Below are 24,260 nucleotides of genomic sequence, written 5' to 3'. Positions count from 1 at the left end.
TCTGCGTGGCCCCCACTCCTCTGGAGCTCATACACGCTGCGTCCCTGCCGCCTTCCTCGCTGACCAGAAGCCACCCATCTAGGACCTCTGTGCTTGGGACCAGCAAACAGAAGCCAAAGTTCACCTGCTTTGTGCATATCTCTCTAGAAAAAAATACTTCAAGCCTTCTGCGAGACAGGTAATGTGCTGGCCTACCAACTGAGTGCCAATATCTCATACACAGAATGGAAGTCAAGAAGTGATCTGCCCACCAGAAGCGTGAATCCTGGCCACGCCTTCTCTTCAGCACCGGAGAGTTCACCCTGAGGCCGCGGATCAGCTAGCCTTCTCTGAGTCTCCGCTTCCCTGATCAAGGAGCATGAATGCCATCAGATGAGGCAGAGGTGCACACACATGCACACGCCACAGGGCCTGACGGTGGCGTGCGCACACCCCACGCAGCATGCCCAGAAAGCTGGAGGTCCAGCCTCACACACTCCACAGGACCGCACTCCCCTTTCGGTGGCAATGGAGGAGACCCGAAGACAAGGCGGTCTTCCCTGGCTGCAGTTTCCACCTGGGAGGTCCCAACACCAGTAGGAGCGTCCGATCCTGCCCAGGGAGAGCTCCCATTCTCAACCTTAAGACCCAGCTAACTCAGGGGACCCCAGGGTCAGTGACGAAAGTCAGCCCCCCAAACCTGAAATCCCGCATGCACTGTTACCTGACTAAGGGACGCTGACAGAAGGGAACTTGGCTGCCACCGCTACTGAGAGGACCAAAGAGTCCCAGAAATAATGTCAGGAGGACAGATAGCTGGCTGCGTGATTTAATGGTTTTAAACAGACTTTTGCCTGTTTCAATCAGGGAAGCCTCTGAATTCTTAGTCCAGAGAGGCAAATGATCGCATCGCCCTTGGCCTGGCAGGGGGGTCATCCTGTCGTGGCATCTGCTGCCGCAGAGCTTCACTACTGTGCAGAAAACTGAAGCAGAATCGCCAAGCGCAATTGCAACCCGGCTGTGCGTGTTCAGCCAAATCACGGGCTAAAAGGGTGCGTATTTAATTCCGTTTCTTTTCCCAGCCCATTGTAGGTGGAAGGAAAGCCAGAGCGCTCTAGGCTCTAATTGTAAGACGTATCAGCAGCAGCCCAGAAAAAGACAGTGAGAGACAGAGCGCGTTTGCCACAGCACAGTGTCAGACGGCTCCCTGCAAGGCCCTGACGGGCTGGCAAGGCCCAGCGAAGCTCAGCAGCAGCCTCCCTCCCCATCCCCTCTGGCCTCAAGCTCAGCTTTACCATGAAAATGTGATGCCTAATGCCAAGACACATTCATGCACGATGTTTACATTTAGGGACAGTCCCTAATACCCACCAGCTTTTTGAATCCCTTAACAGTGACAGCAGAGGAGATTTACTTCCTGCACACTCTGTGCTGGTCGAATTTGGTGGTCAGCTCGGCTGGGGCCAGGATGCTGAGGGCTCCGACCTCCTCCCGAGCCCCTGATGAGCCCACTGGGGAGAGCTTGGCTGCACGAAGGCAGGGGCAGCCTTGCTGGGAGAAGGGTCGGACTCAGGGCTCCCCCCTGGCCCTTCTGCCTGGCCCTCTCTCCCGCCTGCCATGCACTGAGCAGGTCTCCGGCACACCCTCCAGCCAGTCACTCAGCGGGACCCTGCATCCTGGCCAGCTGACTCTGGAGCTCTGAAACTGGGAAACCAAATACAGCTCTCTTCCTCTGAGTCACACGTCCCAGGAGAAGCAAAGCAGACTGATACAGCTGTGCTCTGAGCACCCGGTCTGGCAAGGCAGCTGTGAGCCGCACTGCCCCCCAGCCCAGCACTCAGCTGCTGCGCTTCCCACTTGGCTCCTTCCAGTGGACCAGCATGGCACGGCCTCTACCTCTGCCTGCTGGGCCACCTCTCTGCCTGCCGCTGCCCCCGCTGATGGCCTCACATCACTCCAGCACCCAGCTCAGGAATCTTCCTACAGAACATCCAGCTCAGGAAACCCTTCCTATAAAAAGCATGCTCAGCTGGGTAAAAGTTGATATTCCAACTGCCCCCCGCTTGGCAAAAGGACACCGTTCTAAACAACGTTCCTCCCCTACCTAACTTCCTGCCAACTCGCAGCAGAGTGTGTGCAGCCCACTCCTTCCGGGTCCTGCAAATTTCCCTCCCCTAGATCATCTCAGAAGTGGAGCCTTAAAGACAACATCAATAAGGGAATAAAAAGATTATACAAACACACAGGCTGGTAATAATCATTAATAGTTACAGTCAAGTCAGTACAGGAGCTACTGTTCTAAGTGCTTTTGCATTTATTATTTAATCCTTACAGCGAGGCATTTGTTAATTCATTCACTGAGCAAACGTCTACGAAGCGCCTCTTGTGTGGCAGAGTCTCCTCTAGGTGCTGAGGGCGTAGTTCTGAATTACCATGCGCAACCTGCCTCTCTCCAAAGCTCAGAGCTTAGTGGACACAGGTAGATGATAAATAAACCAAGAAGTAAATATTTAGCGGGTCAGGTGGTGACAAATACTAAGAAGAGGCGTGCATGCTAGCAAAGGACAGTGATGCCCTGGTGAAGGGCTTCTGTGACTAAGGCTGCAGTGGGCAGGGGGGTAAAAATGAGAAATCCACACGCCCTGGGGGCTCCAGGCAGAGGTGCAGGTGCAATTCAGGGAAGAGGGAGGAGAGTGTTTCTGAGAATCACAGATTAAATCAAAAAATAGCAAAATGTTTTTTACATACCAGGTATGTTCTCTACTACCTGGAACCTACACACAGGACAATGGAGCTTCAGAGAGTGATGTGCCCTAGAGGGTGGACCCCCCAGAAGATATGCCACCCTGAATGCCCAGAGTCCAACATGCCCAATGTAGGACTCAATTCCAGGAACGTGTGGGCCACCTCTCTGCCTGTTGCTGCCCTCACTGATGGCCTTGAACATGCCATTAAGGACCCTGATATGAGGTGATCCTGAGTCACTAGAGGGACCCTAGATCCAGGGACAAGTGACATTATGAGGGGCAGAGAGGAAAAGCCCAGGTGAAGACAAAAGCAGGGATATAGTGGGGCAGCTCAGGAGCACCCATATCCTCCAGGAGCAGAGGAGACCCGGAGAAGTTTCCTCTGGAGCCTCCGGAAGGCGTGTGGCCCTGACAGCACCTCAACTGCAGCCTGCTGGCCTCCAGGACCACAAGGGTACCGATATCTATCTGCGGTCTGCAGCCACCCAGGTTGCAGCAATGTTTTGGCTAAACAAAGGGAATAGAGACCCATTAGGAAAGTGTTTCAAGGGACAGAGTTTCAGGATGTTCCAACTGGCACCTGTATCCCAGTACTGGAACAAGGGCATAGCTAAGCCTCTGGTCCCCAAGGCTGTGGGCACACACGACCCTCAGCTGCGACTGTGAGCTCAAACTACCAAACTTTGGGGTGCTGGGACTAAGAGCTCAGGGCTTTAGGACCAGGTTCCTTGGGCTTGCCTGGCCGCTGGCTGGAAGTAGCCAGCCCCTTTCTGAACCCAGTGCCAGGTACAGCTGCTTCTGCATATAAGGACAAGGATTTCTGGTAGTTTCAGGATCTGGCCAAGCAGACTGCATGGGGGCGTGGCCAATGCCACCACTCAGGATCACTAGGACTGGACCTGTGGGAAGATTCTGGAGCCCAGTTCCCCAGATGTGTGGGGTGAGCAGAACCCAGCAGGGTTGCGCCGATCAGAGCACCCTAGTTCCTACACCCCGCCAGTTCTTGACGATCAGCAGTGAAATTAGATAGGAGACATCCAATGCCAAGGGAGACAGCCCTGTCTGCTGGGCCAGGGCATCCCTAAGTGTTTACCAGATCCCACAGTGTGTCCCATTCTCAGCCACAGCAGCTGTCCTTTGTTTACAGGTAACTCAGAAGCAGCACCACACACCCAGGTCCTGGTAGCCCAAGTCCCCAGGAAACCCTTGGAACATGACAAGGACGAGACAAGGATGCACCCAGACAGATGGCCTCTGTGTCGACATCCTCCCTAGGGTTGACACCCATTAGAGGAACGAATGCACAACCTGAGCCCCCAGCCATCAGCACCGTGCGAAGCACCATGTCACAGTGGCTGTGACACCCGTGGCTGTCCCGCATGACTACAGGCTGATGTCTGTGAGTGTGAGCTGTCAACACGCCTGAGGCACGGCATGCAAGGGCACGTGCTCAGCACTCCCTGCCCTCAGGAATTCCTGGCATCACAGCCTTGCCAGGTCCTGTTGGCCCAGCCCGTCACTGTACCTCAGCGCCGCAGCCAGCCTGTTTTGTCTACACAGCACAGTGCAGGTGCAGTGTTTGAGCTCGCTAAGTCTTCAGGGCCAAGAACTTTTTAGGTTCTTTTAAAATAAAAAGGAAAGAATAAATGTTTAGGATGCGAAAACGGTGTCAGTCCACAGCAAGGCATCTGTCTTTCTACCAGCTCAGTACGGGACTGTGTGAGTGTCCGGGAGCAAGGCCCAGAAGCCACCAAGCGTCACCATGCAGATGGCACCCGCTATCTGCTCCCATGGGCATCAGCCTCTCCAGGACCACAGCACCTTCTAAATGCAAGGGCCTGGAGGGAGGCCACACAAGCCTCCCAGCTGCGGCCACAGACCCTTAGCAAGCATCTTCGCTCACTGGAGGTCAGGGTCTCTGAGTTCTCCTCCCAGAACCAGGCTTCTCCAAGGACAACCAGATGGGTGCCTTCGGAAAGAGCCTTTGGAAGGAGCCAGTCACCAAAAGATGTAAAGAGAGGGCCCAAGGAATTCACGGGCTGGGGCATTAAGGGCTTCCGGGAGGCTGATCTTCCACTCCTTCAGAAACCAGCTCTCCTGTGGCTTCGCCTGGGCATCTCCACAGCGGGCTGTAATCCACTTACCTCCACAGAGAGCTCTCAGTCACGCTTCCCAGGTTGAAGTCGTACAGCTTCGTCAGGATCAGGATAACCTGCAGGGTGGCAGAGGGCAGAGGAGAGGGACGAGGAGAGAAAGGAAGTTCACTTTAGTCTGCATAGCAGTGCACAGTGCATCCCCTGCCACCCAGAAGAGGGCTTAGTGCTTATCCATCGGATGGAGGGCTATTATGGGATCAGCAGGGGAACAACTTAATTTAATGCATCCCTGTAACTGGTAGCATTTATTTTAATCCTGGCAGCTCTTGGAATTGGAAATAAAACACACCAACGGGAATTAACTGGACAACGGCCACTGCTTCTGCACCTCTACCCTCCCTCAGAGTCAGGCCCAGGCCAGCTGGCTGCGCTCAATCCCAGGGCCACCCAGGGTCTGAGGACAAGTCCCACTTTGCATCTCAGGACAACTATGATATACAGAACCAGATCCAGAAAGGAAAGGGCTAGGTGTGCTTCTTCCTGCTTACACAAGGGTCCAAAGGGACTTTGTGTTCCCTAAACCAGGCCCTTTGAAACCGTAACTACTGAGTTTGGGAGCTGGCTTGGCCCCCAGCATTCTCTGCTGCTGCCTGCCATGGACCACGGGGCGTTTTCTCCCACCACCAATCAGCAGGTCATTCGACCTCACTGCTCTCCTGGACAACCTTCCCGATGCCTAGAGCCACCTGGGCCAGAGAGCAGCAGCTGCCTGTGGCGGAGCTAGTGGTGTTCTAAGCTGGTTTGGGCTGGTCATCCAGCTCCGCACCAGCTGGAGCCCTGTGTACCAGGCACTATGCTGCCCAGCCCTCACCTACAAGGACAGTGGCTTAGGCACAGCCGCCCAGCTCCAGGAACACTAAGTACCTGCACCTGAATCAATTTTAATCAAAAGCAGGCAGACAACACATCGTGTGCACAAGTGACAATCCAGTTATACACAGTTGTGTTTATCTCAGTTTAATGCACAACTTTCCTCTTTCTCTCGCTCACTCAGTCAGCAGCCATGAACCTCTCTTCAAGACCATGAATTTCTGCTACCAAGATGGGGCTTTCTCAAGCTAGGCATCCATTTAAGAATAAAGAAAAACAATCAGCCATTATACTGAACATTCTATGGCACCTGGCTAACAACAAAAAGCTCAGTTTGAGATTTACTCTCATCCAGCCCTCTAGGGGTCAATTAGCTCCATTTAGATTTCTTCTATGTAAACTAAATTAAAAATAAAATGATTAAAGGCAAGGGATGTGATCCAGTATAGGTCAAAGAGAGTCCCTGGCAAAGGAGGTGTGTGCAGGTGGCCTCACACCTCCTCAACTTTGATGAGGCCATTACTGGAGGACTAGACTTCCTTCCAGATTGTGTCTTGGGATAGGGGTGGCAGGTTGGCAGGAAAAGCCCTCCGTGGCACGGCAGTGTGGAGCACAGGCACTCAGGGGCCACTGCCCCTGACATGCCTGACTGTCTGTTGAGGTCTGGCCTACTGAGTCTGGAGATTCATTCCTGTCCTCCCCAAAACCAAGCAGCACACAAGATAAAGTATTCACTCACATGCACATGAACCCATACACACACACGTGTAAGAGTCCTTCCTTTCTTGTGAGTTCTTTCATCTACAAAGCAACCGGGTGAAAGGCAAGGCATCTATGTGCAAGCCATTCCAAATTCTACAAACTATATTAGGGGAGTGTGTGGGAGAGCAGAGCTTCCACGCTCGCCTGCACCCGCTGGACACCTCCGGCCCCAGCCCAAGGCCACCGTGTGAGTGAGACCTTCAGCCTTGCTCTCAGGGCGCCTCTAAACCGCTCCAGAACCAGCCCAGACTTCATAGATCTGCACCTGGTAATCTGAAACACTTTGCTAGACTCAGAACTATAAAAGCATCCTCCTTCTTACTCTTCTGAAGGAGACAGGGAGCAAAAGGTAACCAGGCTGAACTAGTCAGCCTGGAAAACACCTGGCACATCAAGGGCAGGTGATCAGCAGAATTTGGGGGAACTAACTTAAATACAAGTTCCCAATTTAATATCTACCTAGCTATATAGACATGATGGTTGATCTTACTGTCTAAAACACAAACCCACTAGTTACAAAAGTTTGTCAACTGCTAACTATTATTACACATTATTAGTGTACCTTATTTTTGTTCTGTAAATACAACACTATAGCTACATTAATCATGTAATCTCTTTTGAGTAAGAAATTCAGTAGGTGATAAAGTAATAACCACCAAAGCACTACACCAAAAGCCAGAGGGCAATGCTATACACAACGACAAAGACAAGGAAAAAAATGCAATCTCGGGCCCCGAACCCACCCAGAACAAGTGCAGAAGACGCTAGCAGAGAAGAAACTGGGAATCACACAGCTGAAATGCCTGAACTGATAGCGTCTGAAGTAAAGAAACAACTGCACAAAGGTATATAGGAAATGAGATCAGAAATCACCTCTGAAATAAAAAGAAGAAATCTCTGAATTAACAGTGTCTGAAGTAAAGAATCAAATGCAGAAAAATATAAAAGAAATCAAATCGAAAAAATCTCTGGAAAAAAAAGAAATAATCTCTGAAGTACAAAAGAAAGGAAAAAATAATGAAAAAATTAAAAACTGATTCTCAAGAAGACATTGATTAAAAAAAAGAGGATATTAGAAAAATAATGGATTCCTTGAATGAGCAATACAGGAAAGAAATAGATCACATGAAGCAGAGTCAAAGAGATATAGAGGAACTTAAAATCTCAATCACAAGCTTGCAAAAACAGTTGAGTGAAAGTGAAGATGGGGTTTCCGATCTTGAAGACACCATCACAGCTAGTGAAAAGGTAAGAAAAAATCTCTTAAAAACAACTAGGATGCAGGAAAAAATAATTCATCACCTACAAGACGATGCAAAGATGAACAATGTGAGACTAATAGGCATCAATGAGAAAAAAGGAGCCAATACACATGAAATAAAAAGAATATGGGCAGAAGTAATAGCAGAAAACTTCCCAAATATGAGGAAACAATCTGACATTCAGGTAACTGAAGCATATAGAACGCCAAATAACTTCAACCCAATTAAAAACACACCGAGACATATAACAGTCAAGATCCCAGAAATCCAGCACAAGAACAATATACTGAAAGCCACTACTGAAAAGAAACAGATCACATTTAAAGGAAAACCCATGAGAATTACAGCAGACTTCTCTTCACAAACCATCAAGTCAAGAAGAACACAGTGCAGTCATGCAAGTCCTCTATGAAAAACACTTCCGGCCCAGACTAGTATGTCCTGGAAAACTCTCTTTCAGGTTTGATGGAGAAGGGAAATACTTCCACAATAAAGAACAACTAAAGAATTTCATGACAAAAAACCCAGTCCTACACAGACTACTAAAAGATGGTCTACCGAGGGACCAAAATGATAAGAACTCCATAAACAAGAATGAAGGATCTCACTAAATAGGGCAAACAAACACAGGCAAAAAAGGAGTAAACAACAGCAGGTAAATAACATGTCAATCATAAGTCAATATATCTCAATTATAACTATGAATGTAAATGGACTCAATTCATCAATTAAAAGAAGTAGACTGGCACAGTGGGTTAGGAAACAAAATCCAACAATATGCTGTATACAAGAAATACAGTTAACTCATAAAGAAATTCATAGGCTGAAAGTCAAAGGATGGAAAGCAATACAATACCCCCCAGAACCTCAGAAAAAAAAGCAGAGATAGCAATCCTGTTCTCAGACAGTCTCAGCTTCAAACCAAGAATGATCAAACAAAATAAAGAAGACCATTATAAACTGATTAAGGGAAAAATCAAGAGGAAGAGGTAACACACATAAATATTCATGAACCAAACACAGAGGCAACCAACTACATAAGACAAATCTTAATGGGCAAGAAATATCTATTATCCAATACCATAATTTTAACAGGAGACCTCAACAACCCCTTCTCCCAAAAAGATAGGTCAAGCACACAAAAATTTAGCAAAGAAGTAGCAGAACTGAACCAGAGATTGGAACAAATGGACTTACTGAACATATACAGAGTTTTTGAAACAACCACAGCTGAATAGACATTTTTTTCAGCTGCACATGAGTCATTTTCTAAAACAGACCACATGCTAGTCCACAGGTCATGGTTAAGTATATGCAAGAAAACAGAAATTATCCCATGCACATTATCTGACCCCAGTGCAATGAAACAGGAAATGAACGACAAAAAAAACCCAGAAAAACCCTATAAATATATGGAAATTAAACAACACCCTACTCACCAACCAAAGGATCACAGATGAAATTAAACAAGAAATTCAACAATATCTACAATTCAATGAAAATTGAAGCACAACTTATCGGAATTTATGGTAGTGATGAAAGCCGTTCTCAGAGGGAAATTTATAGCTGTGAACTCACACATTAGCAAAACAGAACCAGAACAAATAAACACCATAATGCTGCACCTCCAACATCTAGAAAAGGTAGAGCAAACCAAACCCAAACCCCAAAGATGAGAAGAAATCATAAAGATTAGAGTAGAAAATAACTCAATTGTAACAAAGAAAACAGTTCAAACAATTAATGAAACAAAAAGGTGATTCTTTGAAAGATTAAGTAAAACTGATAAGCCACTAGTTAACCTCAACAAAAAGAGGAAAGAAAAAATTCAAATACAATCAATAATGAATGAAAACGGTATAATTACCACAGACCCAGTAAAAATTCAGAAGATTATAAATAGCTACTTTGAGAATTTTTACTCTCACAGAATAGAAGACACAAAAGAAAGGGACAGATTCCTACAAAGGTACAAATTACCAAAAGTGAATCAAGAAGACATAACAACTCTCAATAACCCAATAACAGCCAATGAAATATAAAATATACCAAAAAAAAAAAAAACCTACCAACAAAGAAAATTCCAGGTCATTATGGATTTGCAGCTGATTTCTACAAGAAATTAACATAAGTTATCATCCCTATACTCCTCAAACTCTTCAGTGAAATTGAAAAGGAAGCAATCCTCCCAAAAATATTCCTGGAAGCAACTACTATACTGATAACAAAACCAGGGAAAGATGCAACTGAAACAGAGAACTACATGCCAGTCTCACTCATAAACATAGATGCAAAAATCCTCAATAAAATCCAAGCAAATGGAATACAGCAAATCATCAAGAAGATCATACACCATGACCAGGTAGGATTCATCCCAGGGATGCAAAGATGGTTTGATATACACAAATCTATAAATGTAATACACTATATCAATACAGCCAAATCACTATATCAATACAGCCAAATCACTATATTAATACAGCCAAATCCAAAACCACATGACCATCTCAGTGGATGCAGAAAAGGCTTTTCACAAAATCTAACACTCATTCATGTTCAAAGCTCTACAGAACATTGGAATAGAAGGCCTCTACTTCAATCCGATAAAAGCAATCTATGACAACCCAAAGGCTAACATAATCCTAAATGGGGAAAAATTGAAATCTTTTACTCTCAGATCTGGTACAAGACAAGGTTGTCCTCTATCACCACTCCTATTCAATATAGTTCTGGAATCATCATCTAGAGCCATTAGACAAAAGAAAGAAATAAAAGGAATAAGAATAGGCAAAGAAGAAGTAAAACTACCATTATTTGAAGATTACATGATACTTTACTTGGAAGATCAAGAAAACTCCACCAAGAAGCTACTAGAATTAATACAGAAATGCAGTAGCATAGCAGGATACAAAGTCAATACCCAAAAGTCAATAGCATTCCTCTACACAGACAACAAACACACTGACCAGGAAATTAGAGAAACAATACCTTTTACAATAGCACCGAGGAAAATGAAATATCTTGGAATTCATCTAACTAAAGAAGTCAAAGATCTATTCAATGAAAATTACAGTACAATTTTCATTGAATAGAGAAAAAAGAGAAAAGAGAAAAAAGAGATTGCAGAGGATTTCAGAAAATGGAAAGATATTCCATGCTCCTGGATAGGAAGAACAGACATTGTGAAGGTGGCAATACTCTCAAAATTATTAAACACATTTAATGCAATCCCTATCAAAATACCACCAATATACCTTGCAGACCTAGAGAAATCATGCCTAAAATTTATCTGGAACCAGAAAAGACCTAGAATAGCAAAGGCAATCCTGGGCAATAAAGACAAGGCAGGAGGCATTACAATTCCTGACTTTAAACTATACTACAAAACTACTGTGATAAAATCAGCATGGTATTGGCAACAAAATAGAGCTGAGGACCAGTGGAACACATTTGATGCAGAAGCCACTACAAAACACACTCGGCCATCTTATCTTTAACAAATGGTGCTGGAAAAAATGGCTCTCTACATGCCAAAAACTCAAACTTGACCCAGGTCTATCACTATGCATTAAGTTAAAGTCAAAATGGATTAAAGATCTAAACATTAAAGCAGAGACACTAAATCTCCTGGAAGAGAAAGTAGGAGGAATTCTTGAAGACATAGGGGTAGGCAAAGAGTTCATGAACAAAAACCAAATCGCACAGGAAACACTTGAAAGAATTAACAACTGGGGCCTCCTCTTATTGAGAAAATTTTGCACAGCACAATAATTACATGCAAGGGCCTGAGTTAAATCCCTGGTTCTGCCAAAAAGAAAAAAGAAAGAAATTACCAACAAAGTAAAAAGACAACCCAAAAAATTGGAAAAGATCTTATCTAACAATGTCTCAGAAAAAGATCTGCTTTCTAGAATTTATAAAGAACTATAAACTATTAGGACCCCAAAATTTAAAAACCCATCCAGAAATGGGCATCTGAGATGAACACACACTTCTGAGAGGACGAAATTAAAGAAGCAAATAAATATATGAAAAAATGCTCCACATCACTAGCCATCCGTGAAATGCAAATTAAAATAACACTGATATATCATCTCACCCCAGAAAGAGTAACTATCATAAAAACATCAACCACAAACAAATGCTGGAGAGGCTGTGGGGAAAAAGGAACCCTTCACCACTGCTGGTGGGAATGTAGACTGGTGCAACTGTTATGGAAATCAGTGTGGAGACTCCTTAAAAACCTAGGACTGGAAATCCCATTCAAACCAGCTATCCCCCTACTGGGAATTTTCCTGGAGGAACTGAAAGTGACATATCATAGTGATATATGTGCGCCTATGTTTATAGAAGCACTATTTGTGATAGCCAAATCTTGGAAACAACCAAATTCCCTTCACCTGAGGAATGGATGAGAATGACATGGTGATTTTATACAATGGAGTATTACTCAGCTATAAAGAATGATAAACTCAATGCCTTTATATTTAAGTGGATGCCACTTGAAGATAATTCATAAGTGAATAAAACCAGCCCACATGTATAAATATTGTACAGTCTCCCTAGTATAAGAACTCAAAAGAAAAAATAAAAATAAAAAGGTATAACACAATTAAAAGGAAAGTGAGAACTTAAGGATTAAACAGTGAAGAGAGGGCAAAGGGAAAAGCTAGGAAACATGAAAGGGGCAAAGTCATACATTTATATGCACAAGATGGTTAAGGCAATGATCCTGAGACTCTTCAGAAGGTTTTCGAAACTACCAGTTAATTGGTAGATTTCTCACCCTGACTAACTATACATGCTGATATCTGTGAACTAAGCTACTGCATTGAAGATAGCAATGTGTAATACTAGGGTCCTATTTGGAATGCCTGTCATTCTGGTGTTCTAAATACATACTGCTTCTCATGTCATATCAAATCAATTATTGCTATACTGTCTCTCAAGAAAATTTTTTTTTAAAAATGTAATAAATGAAACAAGAGACAAGAAAAAAATGTAATAGGACCATCCTGCTAAAATGCCATATATGGTTAGATTTCTAAGTTTCTGTGTAAAAATATGTAATAGTTTATTCATGTTTTTAATATTCTTTATTGTTATTGCTTTTTCTTTTTCTTTCTTCACACTCTGTAGGGATTTAAAGTTTAACATATCAATACTTGATGGAAAATACCTGTTCCATGTTATGTCTAAGATGTTTGATATTCAGACAGATAGTGAAGTTCAGCTCACCTTCCTATGTTTTAGGGTAATAATATCATTAAGCTTCTCTTCTGGAGGGTTAACAACTTATGTTTGCAGACCAAAAATTAGAGAAAAAGAACGCCTGCAAGGACAAACAACATTTTGAGCCCAGCCTCTCAAGATCAGTGAAGACTCAGGACATAGGAGAACCTGTAACGCAACATCCTGTAACTCAGTGATGTCCCAAATTTTCTGATCAAGGAGATTATGGGGCCACAAAGGAAAGTGATTGGCAATGTAGAGTGTGCCTAAGGAGAGTCACCTGGAGAGAAAACATTCTCTCAGGCTTTCCCAGAGAGCCAATTGGTCAAGCAATGGCCGTGACTCATCCACATGGCTGATACTGACCAAAGATCTACAAACCATGGTACAGGGTTTCAGGGTAAATCCTGAGGGGATTCGACTGACCTTGGCAGATACAAAAGTTACATTTCTTGTTATATAGTTCTTGTTTTATCTTGGTCTTAACAATCCAGCAGAAAAGCATAACAATGAGGTATAAAATGTAAAGCCATGTTAATATGCTGAGCTGTAATAAGCTCCAGTCAACCTCTTCTGGCACTAGCAGTCCTATGGATAACCCACCACTATCATGTACTACTGGACTGTGTTGGATTGTTTTGCTGAATTCACACACCTCCAATGTTTAAATGGCAAGGGAATGCCCAGCTCTGACAAAAGTAAACAAAAAAGGGGATACAAATGAAGGACCATTTTGTACCAGTATATACAAAATAGTTAGGATAGATATACAGCCACTTTCTCTTAATTCAATGAGAAGAAAGATTTGTATTAATAGTGTTTGGACAGGACATCAGGTGTGCATCTTGCATGATGAATAACCACTACGAAGACAACAATATGCAATGTATTAATTATTGAAACTGTTCTACTAATCAGTTTTGAAACTGTCTCATTGTCACTTTTCAGTAAAATTAATTTTTAAAAAAACTATTAGGAATCTATCAGAATGCATGTATGGGACTCTGCAGGAGCCAGTGAGACCATTTCAGGATGCCGGTCTCCAAAAAGCACAAAATCCAGGCAGAAAGATGCTGAGGGTAAGAGTTCCAACACAGCTACCATAGCTTCTAATTAACAATTGGGTCTAGAAAATCCTCTTCCCAAACTTCACCCTCCTTCCCTCCATCCTTTCACCCTCTCACTTTCTTTCCTTCACTCTTTCCCTTCCATCCTTCCTGGCCCCTCCCCTCCCCTCCCCTCCCCTTCCCTTCCTTTCCCTTCCTCCTGTCCTTCCTCCCCCATACCCCTTTTCCTCTCTCGCTTCTCTCCTTCCTTCCTCCCTCCCTTGCTCCTCCCCTCCTTCCCTGGGCTTCCGTCCTGCATCTCAGTCAGGCAGCTACTCTCTCCCAGCTCCTCCCCTACTTTCTATTGCAGCATGTTCTGAAGTACGTTTCTGGGACTGCTGATCCTCTCTGTTTCCTTCTTGGAGAATGCAGACTTCTATATTGTTCCGGATTTCAGTAAGATTATTTCTGTCTTCATGGCTGATCCAGGCACTTTTCTGACCATGAACTCCACAGGCTCCTCCGCTGAACAAGGAGACCTGATCCTGGCCGCGGAGGTCCCCACAGCCCAGCCCCAGCACTCTCTTCCCTGCATCTTTCCACTTTCCAAAAGCCGGTCCTCTGCTTTAAGTGACCTAAGTGTCTCAAGGTCCTTCCAGTTTGCCCAACTCTGGCGGCTTTCTCCTGTGTGTCCTGCTGCCTGCCTGTGACATCATTTCGTTGCTTCCTGTCAGATGGGGCATAGTCCAAAGCCCGCCTAATTCAAGAAGCCTCCAAGGCTGGCCGAGCCACCTGAAGGTTCTGCCCTCTAATGTTCTTTGTTCAAAGCTGAGTCACACAGAACACCACTTCCTTGGCCACTGCCTCAGCAGCTTCTGGGTGCTACCCAGCTGCCTCCTCACAGACCATGACTGTCTGCATCTGCTTTGCAAGTCCAGCACATGGATGGTCTTCACAGACCAATCTCCACCATGGCACTGGAAGGCGGTGGTGCTTGGGTGGCAACTCACAGACTCAGCAGGAGGCAGAAACCAGCTGGTCTACTGTCACCATGTCAAAGATGAGCAAAAGAAGCAGAGGCCCCGGATGGTGGCAAGAGCCCAGTCAAATCTCTGCTCTGTTTGGATTTAACTGAGTAACCTCGGTCAGTGCTCCTGCCTTGCCACGAGTGGCTCCTCCCACTTTAAGTTTGATTTGGTGAGGTGTGTGTCAGGCCTAGAAGGCTTCATGGGGCAGCCAGAGGACCAGATAGAGAAACAAGTTCATCAAGCTGGGTGCGGTAGCATACGCCTGTGATCCCAGCACTCAGGAGGCTGAGACAGGAGGATCGCTGAAAGTTCCTGACCAGCCTGAGCTACAAAGTAAGCTCAAGGGCAGCCTGAGCCGCAAAGTAAGATCCTGTCTGAAAAAGACACCCCCAAGAAAAGCCTCCATCAAGCCATGACTCCTTGCTCACCTCTGTACTCTGAGGATGCCACCCAGATCCCACGGTGGCATCCTGACCTGGCCACGCGCTCTCTGGTTAAACTGAATGTGACTTGACAAAGGCATGAGGTCCAAGGAGGATGCCTTGCCTAGGCCATGCCAGGAATCCTTCCCGAGGGAGGCTCAGTGCTGAGACTTAGCAGCTACAGGCTTCTGTTCCCTGGAGCCAGCAGAGACAGTAACAGAACCATGAAGGGGTGATGGTGTAACACTCTGGCTTAGGATATTCTTTATTAAGCAAAGAAAACCAAGAGTGAAAGAAAGCCTGGCTGCACCTGGCCCTTCACCACCCCCAGCTCCCTAAAGGCCACCTGGGATGAGAGAATGACCACAGGAAAAACCATGTCACGAGGCAGACATGGTGAACCCACCCAGCAAGGTCCAGGCTGCCAGACAAGTACTCTGACCAGAAAGAAGAGGTGTGAAAGGCTGGGAAGACAACTCAATGGCCTACACGCCTGCTTAAGCAAGCGCAGGGCCTGTGTTGACTGCAGGCACCACAGGCCACGCGGGCCTCACCCCAGGGTGCACTGAGTCAGCCATGGAGACGGGGCGTCATGCTGCATGCCTGTAATCCCAGCGCTGGGGAGGCGGAAAACAGGCAGATGACTGCAAGTCCAAGCTATGTAGTGAGACCCTGTACCAGATACAGAGAGAGAGAAAAGCCCAGAACACAGGAAGCGGGCGGCATGGAGGTGGGGCTGAGGGCCTGGCCCAGACCTGCAGCACAGCTTGACTCACCTCCCCTTCAGCTGATGCCCCAGAGAGCGAGTAGCAGTCAAATGCAAACAAGGAAAAGCGAGAACCATTGCGCTAATAGCAACAGGTGATCACACTACACTGGGTGATTACAGCCTTCTGACAAGCCTTGGAGACCAGGCAGGCATTCCATCAGCATCTTACCCCAGGGCAACAGGCCCGAGAAGCAAAGCACACGGCAGCCAAGCAGCCCAGGCCCAGGCCAGCGTCTCCGCGCTCTTGGGCTTCCACTGTGCTCACTCTGCCCCTCCTGCAGCGGGAGTTTATGCGGGCTCGGGCGAGGGTAACGGGCAGCACCATGGACAGCGCCCCCCTTTTCCCAGGCTTCAAGTTTATTGCTCTTTCATGAACTCCGGAAGTATTCACCTGCCACGTGGTAAACTGTAGGAATCACAGAGACCTGGAGCCCAAGGCCCAGGGGAGAGGATACCAGTGGCTCCTTTGTTCTTGGAGAAAGAAACAGAGAAATGTGGTGAGAAAAGAAGTAAACTGCCAGGAGACCCAGGTCTGTCAAATAAGCTGTCATGAGTGCCTGCTTGACCTAACTGGCGACAAACCCGGAGGAGTTTAGCCAGCAGGAGAAGTGGGAAGAAACTGGAATAATTCCTGAGTAAATAGCCCTTCTCCTATTTCATAAGCTGTATCCACACAAGCACACACAGGAGAGCTGTGTGCGTGTGCATGTGTGTGTGTGTGTGTGTGTGTGTGTATGCACGTGTGTGTGCATCTAGATGTAGCCAGCAAAGCCGATATGCATTTATGGAAATACAGATATAAGCATACAAAACACTGTCGCCAAGCGGTACCCGATGTGTCCACAGTAACACTGTGGTTACTCATCGCCGATGCCCTGTACGAGACCAAGATGACCTTACTGCAGCCGTGCCTGTCTTCTCCGGGTGACTGCAGCCTCTCCCAGGTCACAAACCAGGACTCCTGCACCTCTGCTCCCCTGTGTCAAGCACACAGCCTCACCTGTGGCAGGTGTCATGCAAGGTCCTTGGGATGAATTATAAATGCACAATAATAGAAAGGGGCTGAAATGATAAATGTACGAGAGAGGTGTGGAAAATGTGCAGCAGGGGTTGAGAAGGCAAGGCAATGAAATCCAGAAGTGTAGCCCACAGAGCACTCAGGATGAGGGCGACGTGTGCCAACAACTTGCACATCCCGAGGCGAGGCCTGCTCACCCACCTGAGCCCTCTTTCCTGATTTTCAGGCTGAACAGGGTTAGGGCGAACAGCACACGGGGAGAACGCTGCTACAGGGACAAGAACCAGCCAGAGGCAGGGCTGCTGGGCCTGGTCGGGGTGAAGCAAGCACAGGCTGGTTGCTGCCCGCAGAAGCTGAGCTAGGAAGGGACCCTAGGAGGACACAGGAGGAGCTTAGGAACCCAGATGGGTGTGCTCTGCCAAGGATCACCAAGCACTGTTAGAGGAGGATGCCAAGAAAAACTATGGAGAATATTCCAAGGGATGACGTAAGTGCTCCTACATACATATGTAACATTCTGGGGACTTACTATAAAGTAAGGTGATGATGAAGGACTTGGCTGGCCTCCTGCTCTCTTTGGTGACCATCTACCCCCAGTTTTTGTTCCCTTGGTCATCTAGTGTCTTCCTCTACCCTCGGAAGCTCAAGCCAGCTACAAACAGACACAGACAGACAGACAGACACATGCAGTGCCAGCAACAATACCTTTATCCCTTTACATTGCCCCTTCTCTCCTCCATCTCTCTGTCCCTATGTCAGTTGAAGATTCTGAGTGACAAAGTGACAAAGAAAATGTTCTCATCACTAGGAAATGTGCAGTCTTCCTTACCTGCTGCCCCCCACGTCATCCTGTTTGAACTAAACAGTTCAGATTCTGGCAGGGTGGGGACAGTGACATCTGAAGTGAGGGACTAGGAGACAGGCACCCAAACTCAGAAGTCCCAGTTTCTATTCCACCAGAGAACCCCGCTGAATTCCCCACATCCAAATGCCCAGTTCTCAGTGTCCCAGCCCTCTGCTTTCCTGGCAGGGCTGGCATGGAGGTGTGGGAAGAACACGGCACCTGGAGCCAGAGACCGCACTCCCCACCCAGCCCCACCCCTAAGGGGTGGATGACAGACTTCCCAAACATCTCAAGGCCTGGTGGATTCAAAGCAAGTAAGGGGAGCCGCTGCCTTGTAAGCTGTACAGTGCATGTAGGAATTGAGGAGGGAGACTTTTCATCAGGAGACAACGGTTCCCAGCTCCTCTTATTTGGTGGGCAAGGATGAGATTCTAGAGCCTCCTAAAGCACACCCATCTGTTCTAGACCCTGGTGCAATCCAGGAGGCTACACGACCTGCTGGTGCGTCCACCTGGCTGCTCTGTACAGCTGAGGAAGGCAGGTGGGAGGCCGGGATTCCTGTCCTGGGAACGACCACGCACGGGCTTCAAACCCACCAATGGACAGCACCCTTCCACATGTGAGTGTGCTTGGGGATGCGAGGGCCTGCAATGCCTGCAGAATTTTACTCTACAGGAAAAGTACTTTAGTTCATTAAACCTTCCCGAAACCTTAGTGCCTTTAATTCCCCAGGGTTCTCTGTACATCCCACTCAGCTTTGTTCTTTCTCTTCCTCTCCCTCCCTCCCTTCCTCCATCCCTCATTCCCTCTCTCTCTCCCCCTCCATCCCCCTTTCCTGAATTTTGATTAACCTGAACCCTGCAGTGTACATGTCTGCAGAGTGCAGCATGATATTCCAGCACGAGCATGTGCCTCATCTGGGGTCCTCAGCACTTCCTCGTCTTTGCCATCCCTTTACATCTGAAGGCTTTTGAGCTGAACAACTATCATCAGATCAGGACCTTGGGCCGTGATGAGCAAAAGTGAAGGAAACAACACCACCAGGTCCCGCCACAACCCAGAAGTCCACTGCTCCCTGACACCTAGAATGGGCAGTGGCTTTCTCTGCCCGGAGTGGCTAATGACAATGTACGCCAGGCGCTGAGCATATGCTCAGGCAGTGGCTGTGAGCATGGACTCCGGGGCTCTGCAGTGTGCTGTGAATCCCGAGCCCTGCCCCCACCTGGGGGGCCTCTACCTACTGGAGCAGGACCGCAGCCCAAATGATCCCCAGGCAAGGCTGGCTGGGTACCCACTGGATGTCCCACTCTACTACGAATGTGTACTACCTTTGGGAGACATGGAATTCATTAGTTCAATCCATACCCAATGCATCAAGTCTCAAAAAGCTGTCACCTCTCTTCCTGGTTGGTAAACTCTGTAGCTCAAGGCAGAGCCTCAGTGTGATCCCTGCTTCTTCCTCACCCCACACGAGGCAAGACCCACACACAGTTTTCTGAACTGGGCTGCAGTCCTTGAAGCTGCCTGATTCCATTCATTTGCCAACCAGCACATGCGCAGTGCGTTACTCCTGCTAAGTGCTCTGCATTGGGCAGCGAAGAAAACAAACTGGCTTCCTTACACTCATGAAGTTCATGTTCCACAAGGGGGACAGATTAAATGAACAGGTAAATGACAGCATCCTGGTGCTGATGAGTACCCAGGGGAAGAAAAACATAAGCACGAAGGAAAAGAAAAGGGCTGATACTCAAAGGCAGGAGGGGAGGCTGCGAAGCACCGTCAGGGCCCAGGAAAGGTGTCTGGGAACCTGGCCTTCAGGGCGCCCGCGTGTGAGGGGAGGTCAGCGGCTTCCCGTGATCAACAGGTGGACAACTGGGCGGCCCCAAGGCAGGCATGCCTGGGCATCATGTAGGGTCGGCAAGGAGGCTCGCAGAGCTGGGGAGCAGAGGAAGAGCCAAGGAGACGAGGTCAGGAAACACGGCGGCTGGCATCTCACCCGGCCAGGAGCCTCTGCCACTGGGTGACACAGGAAGCCACCAGAAAGCTGAGAGGCTGAGGGAGGTGGGAGGAGAAAAAAGTGAGCTGAGAGGTCTCTGAGCACCTGGGTGACACACCGTGTGCCTGGGAGCACAGAGCAAGGGCACTGGGGAGAGGAGTGAAAGGAGAGGGGACCCAACTACGTCTGCAGGCAAAGCCAAGATGGCTGAGGAGCTGCATATAAGGTGTGGCCACAGAGGAGTAGCTCGGGGTGGCCCTCAGCATCCCGCCTGAGCGAGGCACCGAGGCACCTTCCCATAAAGCTGCAGCAGAAGACAGCAGGGAGGAAAGCTTCAGAGCTCACGTAGGACACTACACCTGAGAAGCCTAGCAGACACCTAAGGCGGAAACTGAATGGGAGCTGGAGACGGGGGCATGGGTGGAGGGAGAGTCTGGGCAGAACTACCCTCAGGAGGTCAGCTGTCAGGGCTGGCGGCACCGGAGATGTCCGATGCCATTTCAGTCCCCAAGAGATGGTGTGGGTGGAGGAGACACGTGAGGATGGAAAGCCAGGAAGCTGCAGAGAGGAAACAGCCCGTTTACACCCTCAGGTTGGGGCCTGGAGTGTCCCTGTCCTGTCGGATGCTCACCACAGGGACCATGTCTGCTAGGAAGAAGCTAGGAAGCAGACAGGCAGGGCGGCCCCTTCGGCCAAGGCCAGCAGCCTCTTCCTCCAGCTACTTCCCTTGTGGCTCCTGTGCAAAGTGGCCGCTGTGCCAGCGAGGGAGGCTTTGCCAGCACTCAGCGTGTGCCACCTGCCCAGGCCGACAAGGACGTCACTGCTGCACGCCAACCTCAGACAGTGACGCTGGGGCTCTGCGTCACACCTCATGGTGCGGGGCTGGCCACACTGTGCCCCCCCCCCAGCGTCCCTGGAAGAAGGAGCCCCTTCTCCACACCGGAGCTGCTCTCCCTGCCTGCAGCGATCGCAGCAGACCCAGAGCCTCCACGCCCGTCTGCCTTCCCCGCTGTTGTGGGGCCCCACACACCTGCCCTCGGAGGCGGGCTCCTTCCACAGCAGGTAGAGCGCCTCGGGGGTGTGTCTGTGGGCGTGTCACTGGCCCTAGCCAACAAACTGACCCCGGAAGCAGCTGGCCCGGCACAGTGGTTCAGGGGGCCTGTGAAGAATCCATGACAGCAGTAGCCGGGAGCCCAAGTCCTTGCGCTGTGCCCCAGGATGTAAATTTGACCTGCGTATGTCAAAATACAAAGGCCTGACCAAAACAATGCCCAGTGGGCGGCTCCTGTCACTGTCACACCCAGTAAGCCAACACAGCCTCTCAGAATGCCTCACGGCCCCACAGATCTGGGCTCCACTGAGTGGTCCTGGTTTCCAAGGAGAATTTTTGTCAGTAGGAGACCAAACATCTGTAATTAGTATCAGTCTGTTCCAAGCTGCCGGTAAAGACCACCAACTGGTAAAGAACAGCATGCAAGCTGTCTGGGGCAACGCGTCCCCGTCACCAAGGCTACGCAGACGCTAGTATGCACAGTGGTCCAGGAGGATGACATCTGAAGCCCCTCACCGCTGCTCTGCCTCTGCGGGGTCACTGCCAGGTAAGATCCCCGGCAGCCCCTGAGCTTGCGAGGGGCAAGGGAGACGCACAAGGAGCAGCTGGAGAGAGCACTGAGCTGGCCTGTTGGGTGTAGACCTCGCACCCGTGCCCCGCCCGGGAACACTGCGGCCAACCTGGGAAATTCACCCTGCTTGCTCCACGTGTGCACACACGTGACAGCAGCGTCGGGGCTGGGGGAGCGGCCGCCTGGCCCCAGGAGAAGAGGCTGCCTGGGCCTCTGATCCCTGGCTTCTCCCTAGCAGATACATCTGTGGTGGCAGCTCATGACAAGGACATTCAGGGTACCGACTCGAGAGGCTGGGCAGGCCAGCGCCCTAGCTTTGCTGCCGGACAAATCAAGATGATGGATTCAATGACTGACGGACTGAGTGATCCACTGACGGGGGCATGGCAGATGGACATAAATAAATGGGGAGCTGATCTAGACAGGTAGTTATATGACAGTGCTAAGGAGGGCAGGGAAGGACGAGGGAGGACGTGCCTGTGACTTACTCTCTTTTCTCCTACTTTTCCTGTGCCTTTTATTAAAAAAAAAAAAAATTAAAGAATGTTAGTGGTGGTGAACTTCACAAGTGGTTTAGTTTAGAGGAGACCCGTGCAGGACTGTGACAGGGTCGTGAAAGCAATTCACGTTGTCCAGCGAAGACACAGCCACAACAGGGACTTCCTGCTTCCCTTGCTCAGGAGAGAACGCCAGCGTCCTAAGGGCTCCTGGGTCACATCAGACAGAAGCACAGTGTGCACTCCGAGTGGGAGGGCGGAGAGGCGTTCCCAGCAGCAAAGGGCTGAGTCTTGTCTGCTTACTCTTAGCACCCCACCCATGGGGCGGGGTCAGGGCCCTGAGGGCCAGCACCCAGGGAGCGCGTGCAGAACGTGCAGAGGAGGAGACAGGGCGGAGTGGAGAAACCCCGTGGGGCCCCAGAGCAGGCGAAGAACAGAGGCAGCTCCCTGCGTGGTCCTCATCAAGCCCAGCATCACACTAGGAACCTGGGGCTAGGAGCCTGTGCAGGGCAGGCTCTGCCTGGGGGAGGCCCTCAGCCTCCAGACCTGGTTCCTCTCCTTGTATACAGGGTTCTGCGAAGGCTCCCTGCTCCTCAGTTACCGATACCAGGGCAGCTCTTTCCAGCTTTCCTTCCTGGCTCCTCCAGCCTGTCCAGAACCTGTGCATCAAGTAGTGAGATTTAATCTCTTAGAAATACTTAGTCAGAGGCCCTGGATGACCCAGCGCAGCTGTGAGTTCTGGGGAAGCAGAGGCCCTGTGGGCTCTGAGGCCACATGAAGAGAACGCTTCGAGGCCGAGCGCGATCGGCTGTGTGAGATGCTCACCCGCAGGGGGACAGAGAGCGGATCTGTGGGTTTAGTTCATGGTGATCACAGTGACCTTTGAAAAACTTCACTGACCTAGTTGTGATCCTTTTTCATTTTATTTTTTTACATAATTTTATTGATAAACAAATAGCAATGAGACAGTTTCAAACCAAATTGGTAGGACAGTTTCAATAATTCACACATTGCATACATTCTTCCTAGTGGTTAATTGCTGTACGAGATGTGGACTTGATATCCTATTTACAAAAACCATTAGAACAAATCCCTCTATTCATTAAGAGAATGTAACTATATATCTATCCCAACCACTTTGAATACACAGATACAAAATGGACATTCATCTGTATCCCCTTTTTTGTTTAGTTCCGTTATTTTAATATTATAGGTGTGTTAACTCAGCAAAATATTCTAAAAGATTCCAGTAGTCCATAATAGTATTGGGTCCACTTCACTGGCAATGTCAGAAATTGTTGTCCTGAGTCCCCTGCAGCTCAACATAACAGCATGGCTTTACTTCTTATATTTCATTTTTATACTTTTCTGCTTGATGGTTAAGACCAAGGTAAAGCAAGACTTATGCAAGAATTGTAGCTTTTGGGTCTGATAAGGTCAGTGAAATCCCCTCAGGATTTATCCTGAGATCCTGTACCTCAGATTGTAGAACCTTTGTCAGTGTCAGTCATGTGGATGAGTCACGGCCATTGCTTGGCCAATGTGCTCTCTGGGAAAGCCTGAGAGAATGTTTTCTCTCCATGTGATACAGCTCAGCAGTTTAAGTGCCTTCCTTTTTCATTTTAATAACTTTTTTAAAATTTTGTTTTATGCAGGGACCCCATCTTAGACCCCTACATCAGGACATTCTGTCGAAAGTAGAGACAAAGTCCTGCTACCTCCTGCTAGGCACTACGTTTAGGGTCAAGGGTGTCTTTTCCTCAGCCTGCCTAAGTCTGTCTAGTCTCTCCAGAAGCGGGAGTTTGGAGTGAGTCTTGGAAGAACAGAGATTTGTAAATGGAAAATAAACTGGGGGGGGGGGCACACAACAGGATGGAAAGAGGGTGAGAAATAAACAGCAGGAGTTAAGATGCGCTATGTACACGGACCAACTCCCTGGGATCAATGTGATTATTACTGCAAACGTGTCCTAATACATAAAATAAAACTAAAAAGAAAGTAATTCAAATAAAGAACTATTCACAAGAGAGTCAGATAAAAGGATACAGGGGCAGGAAGGGCAGGGAGGGG

General features: G+C 48.2%; 1 protein-coding gene across 1 annotated transcript in view; it reads right to left on the bottom strand.

The window, feature by feature from the left end:
* Sorcs3 (sortilin related VPS10 domain containing receptor 3) overlaps window positions 1-24,260 on the bottom strand; it is a 621,809-nt gene that overhangs the window by 420,663 nt on the left and 176,886 nt on the right. The window contains exon 2 of the mRNA XM_004631515.1: window positions 4,871-4,938. Coding sequence (XP_004631572.1) covers window positions 4,871-4,938 — 68 coding nt within the window. The remainder of the gene's footprint in view (window positions 1-4,870; window positions 4,939-24,260) is intronic.

This window comes from Octodon degus, unplaced genomic scaffold (assembly GCF_000260255.1).
Source record: "Octodon degus isolate 3935 unplaced genomic scaffold, OctDeg1.0 scaffold00042, whole genome shotgun sequence".
Lineage (NCBI taxonomy): Eukaryota > Metazoa > Chordata > Mammalia > Rodentia > Octodontidae > Octodon > Octodon degus.
Note: the sequence above shows the minus strand (reverse complement) of the source record. Positions and strands in the feature narration are given on the sequence as shown.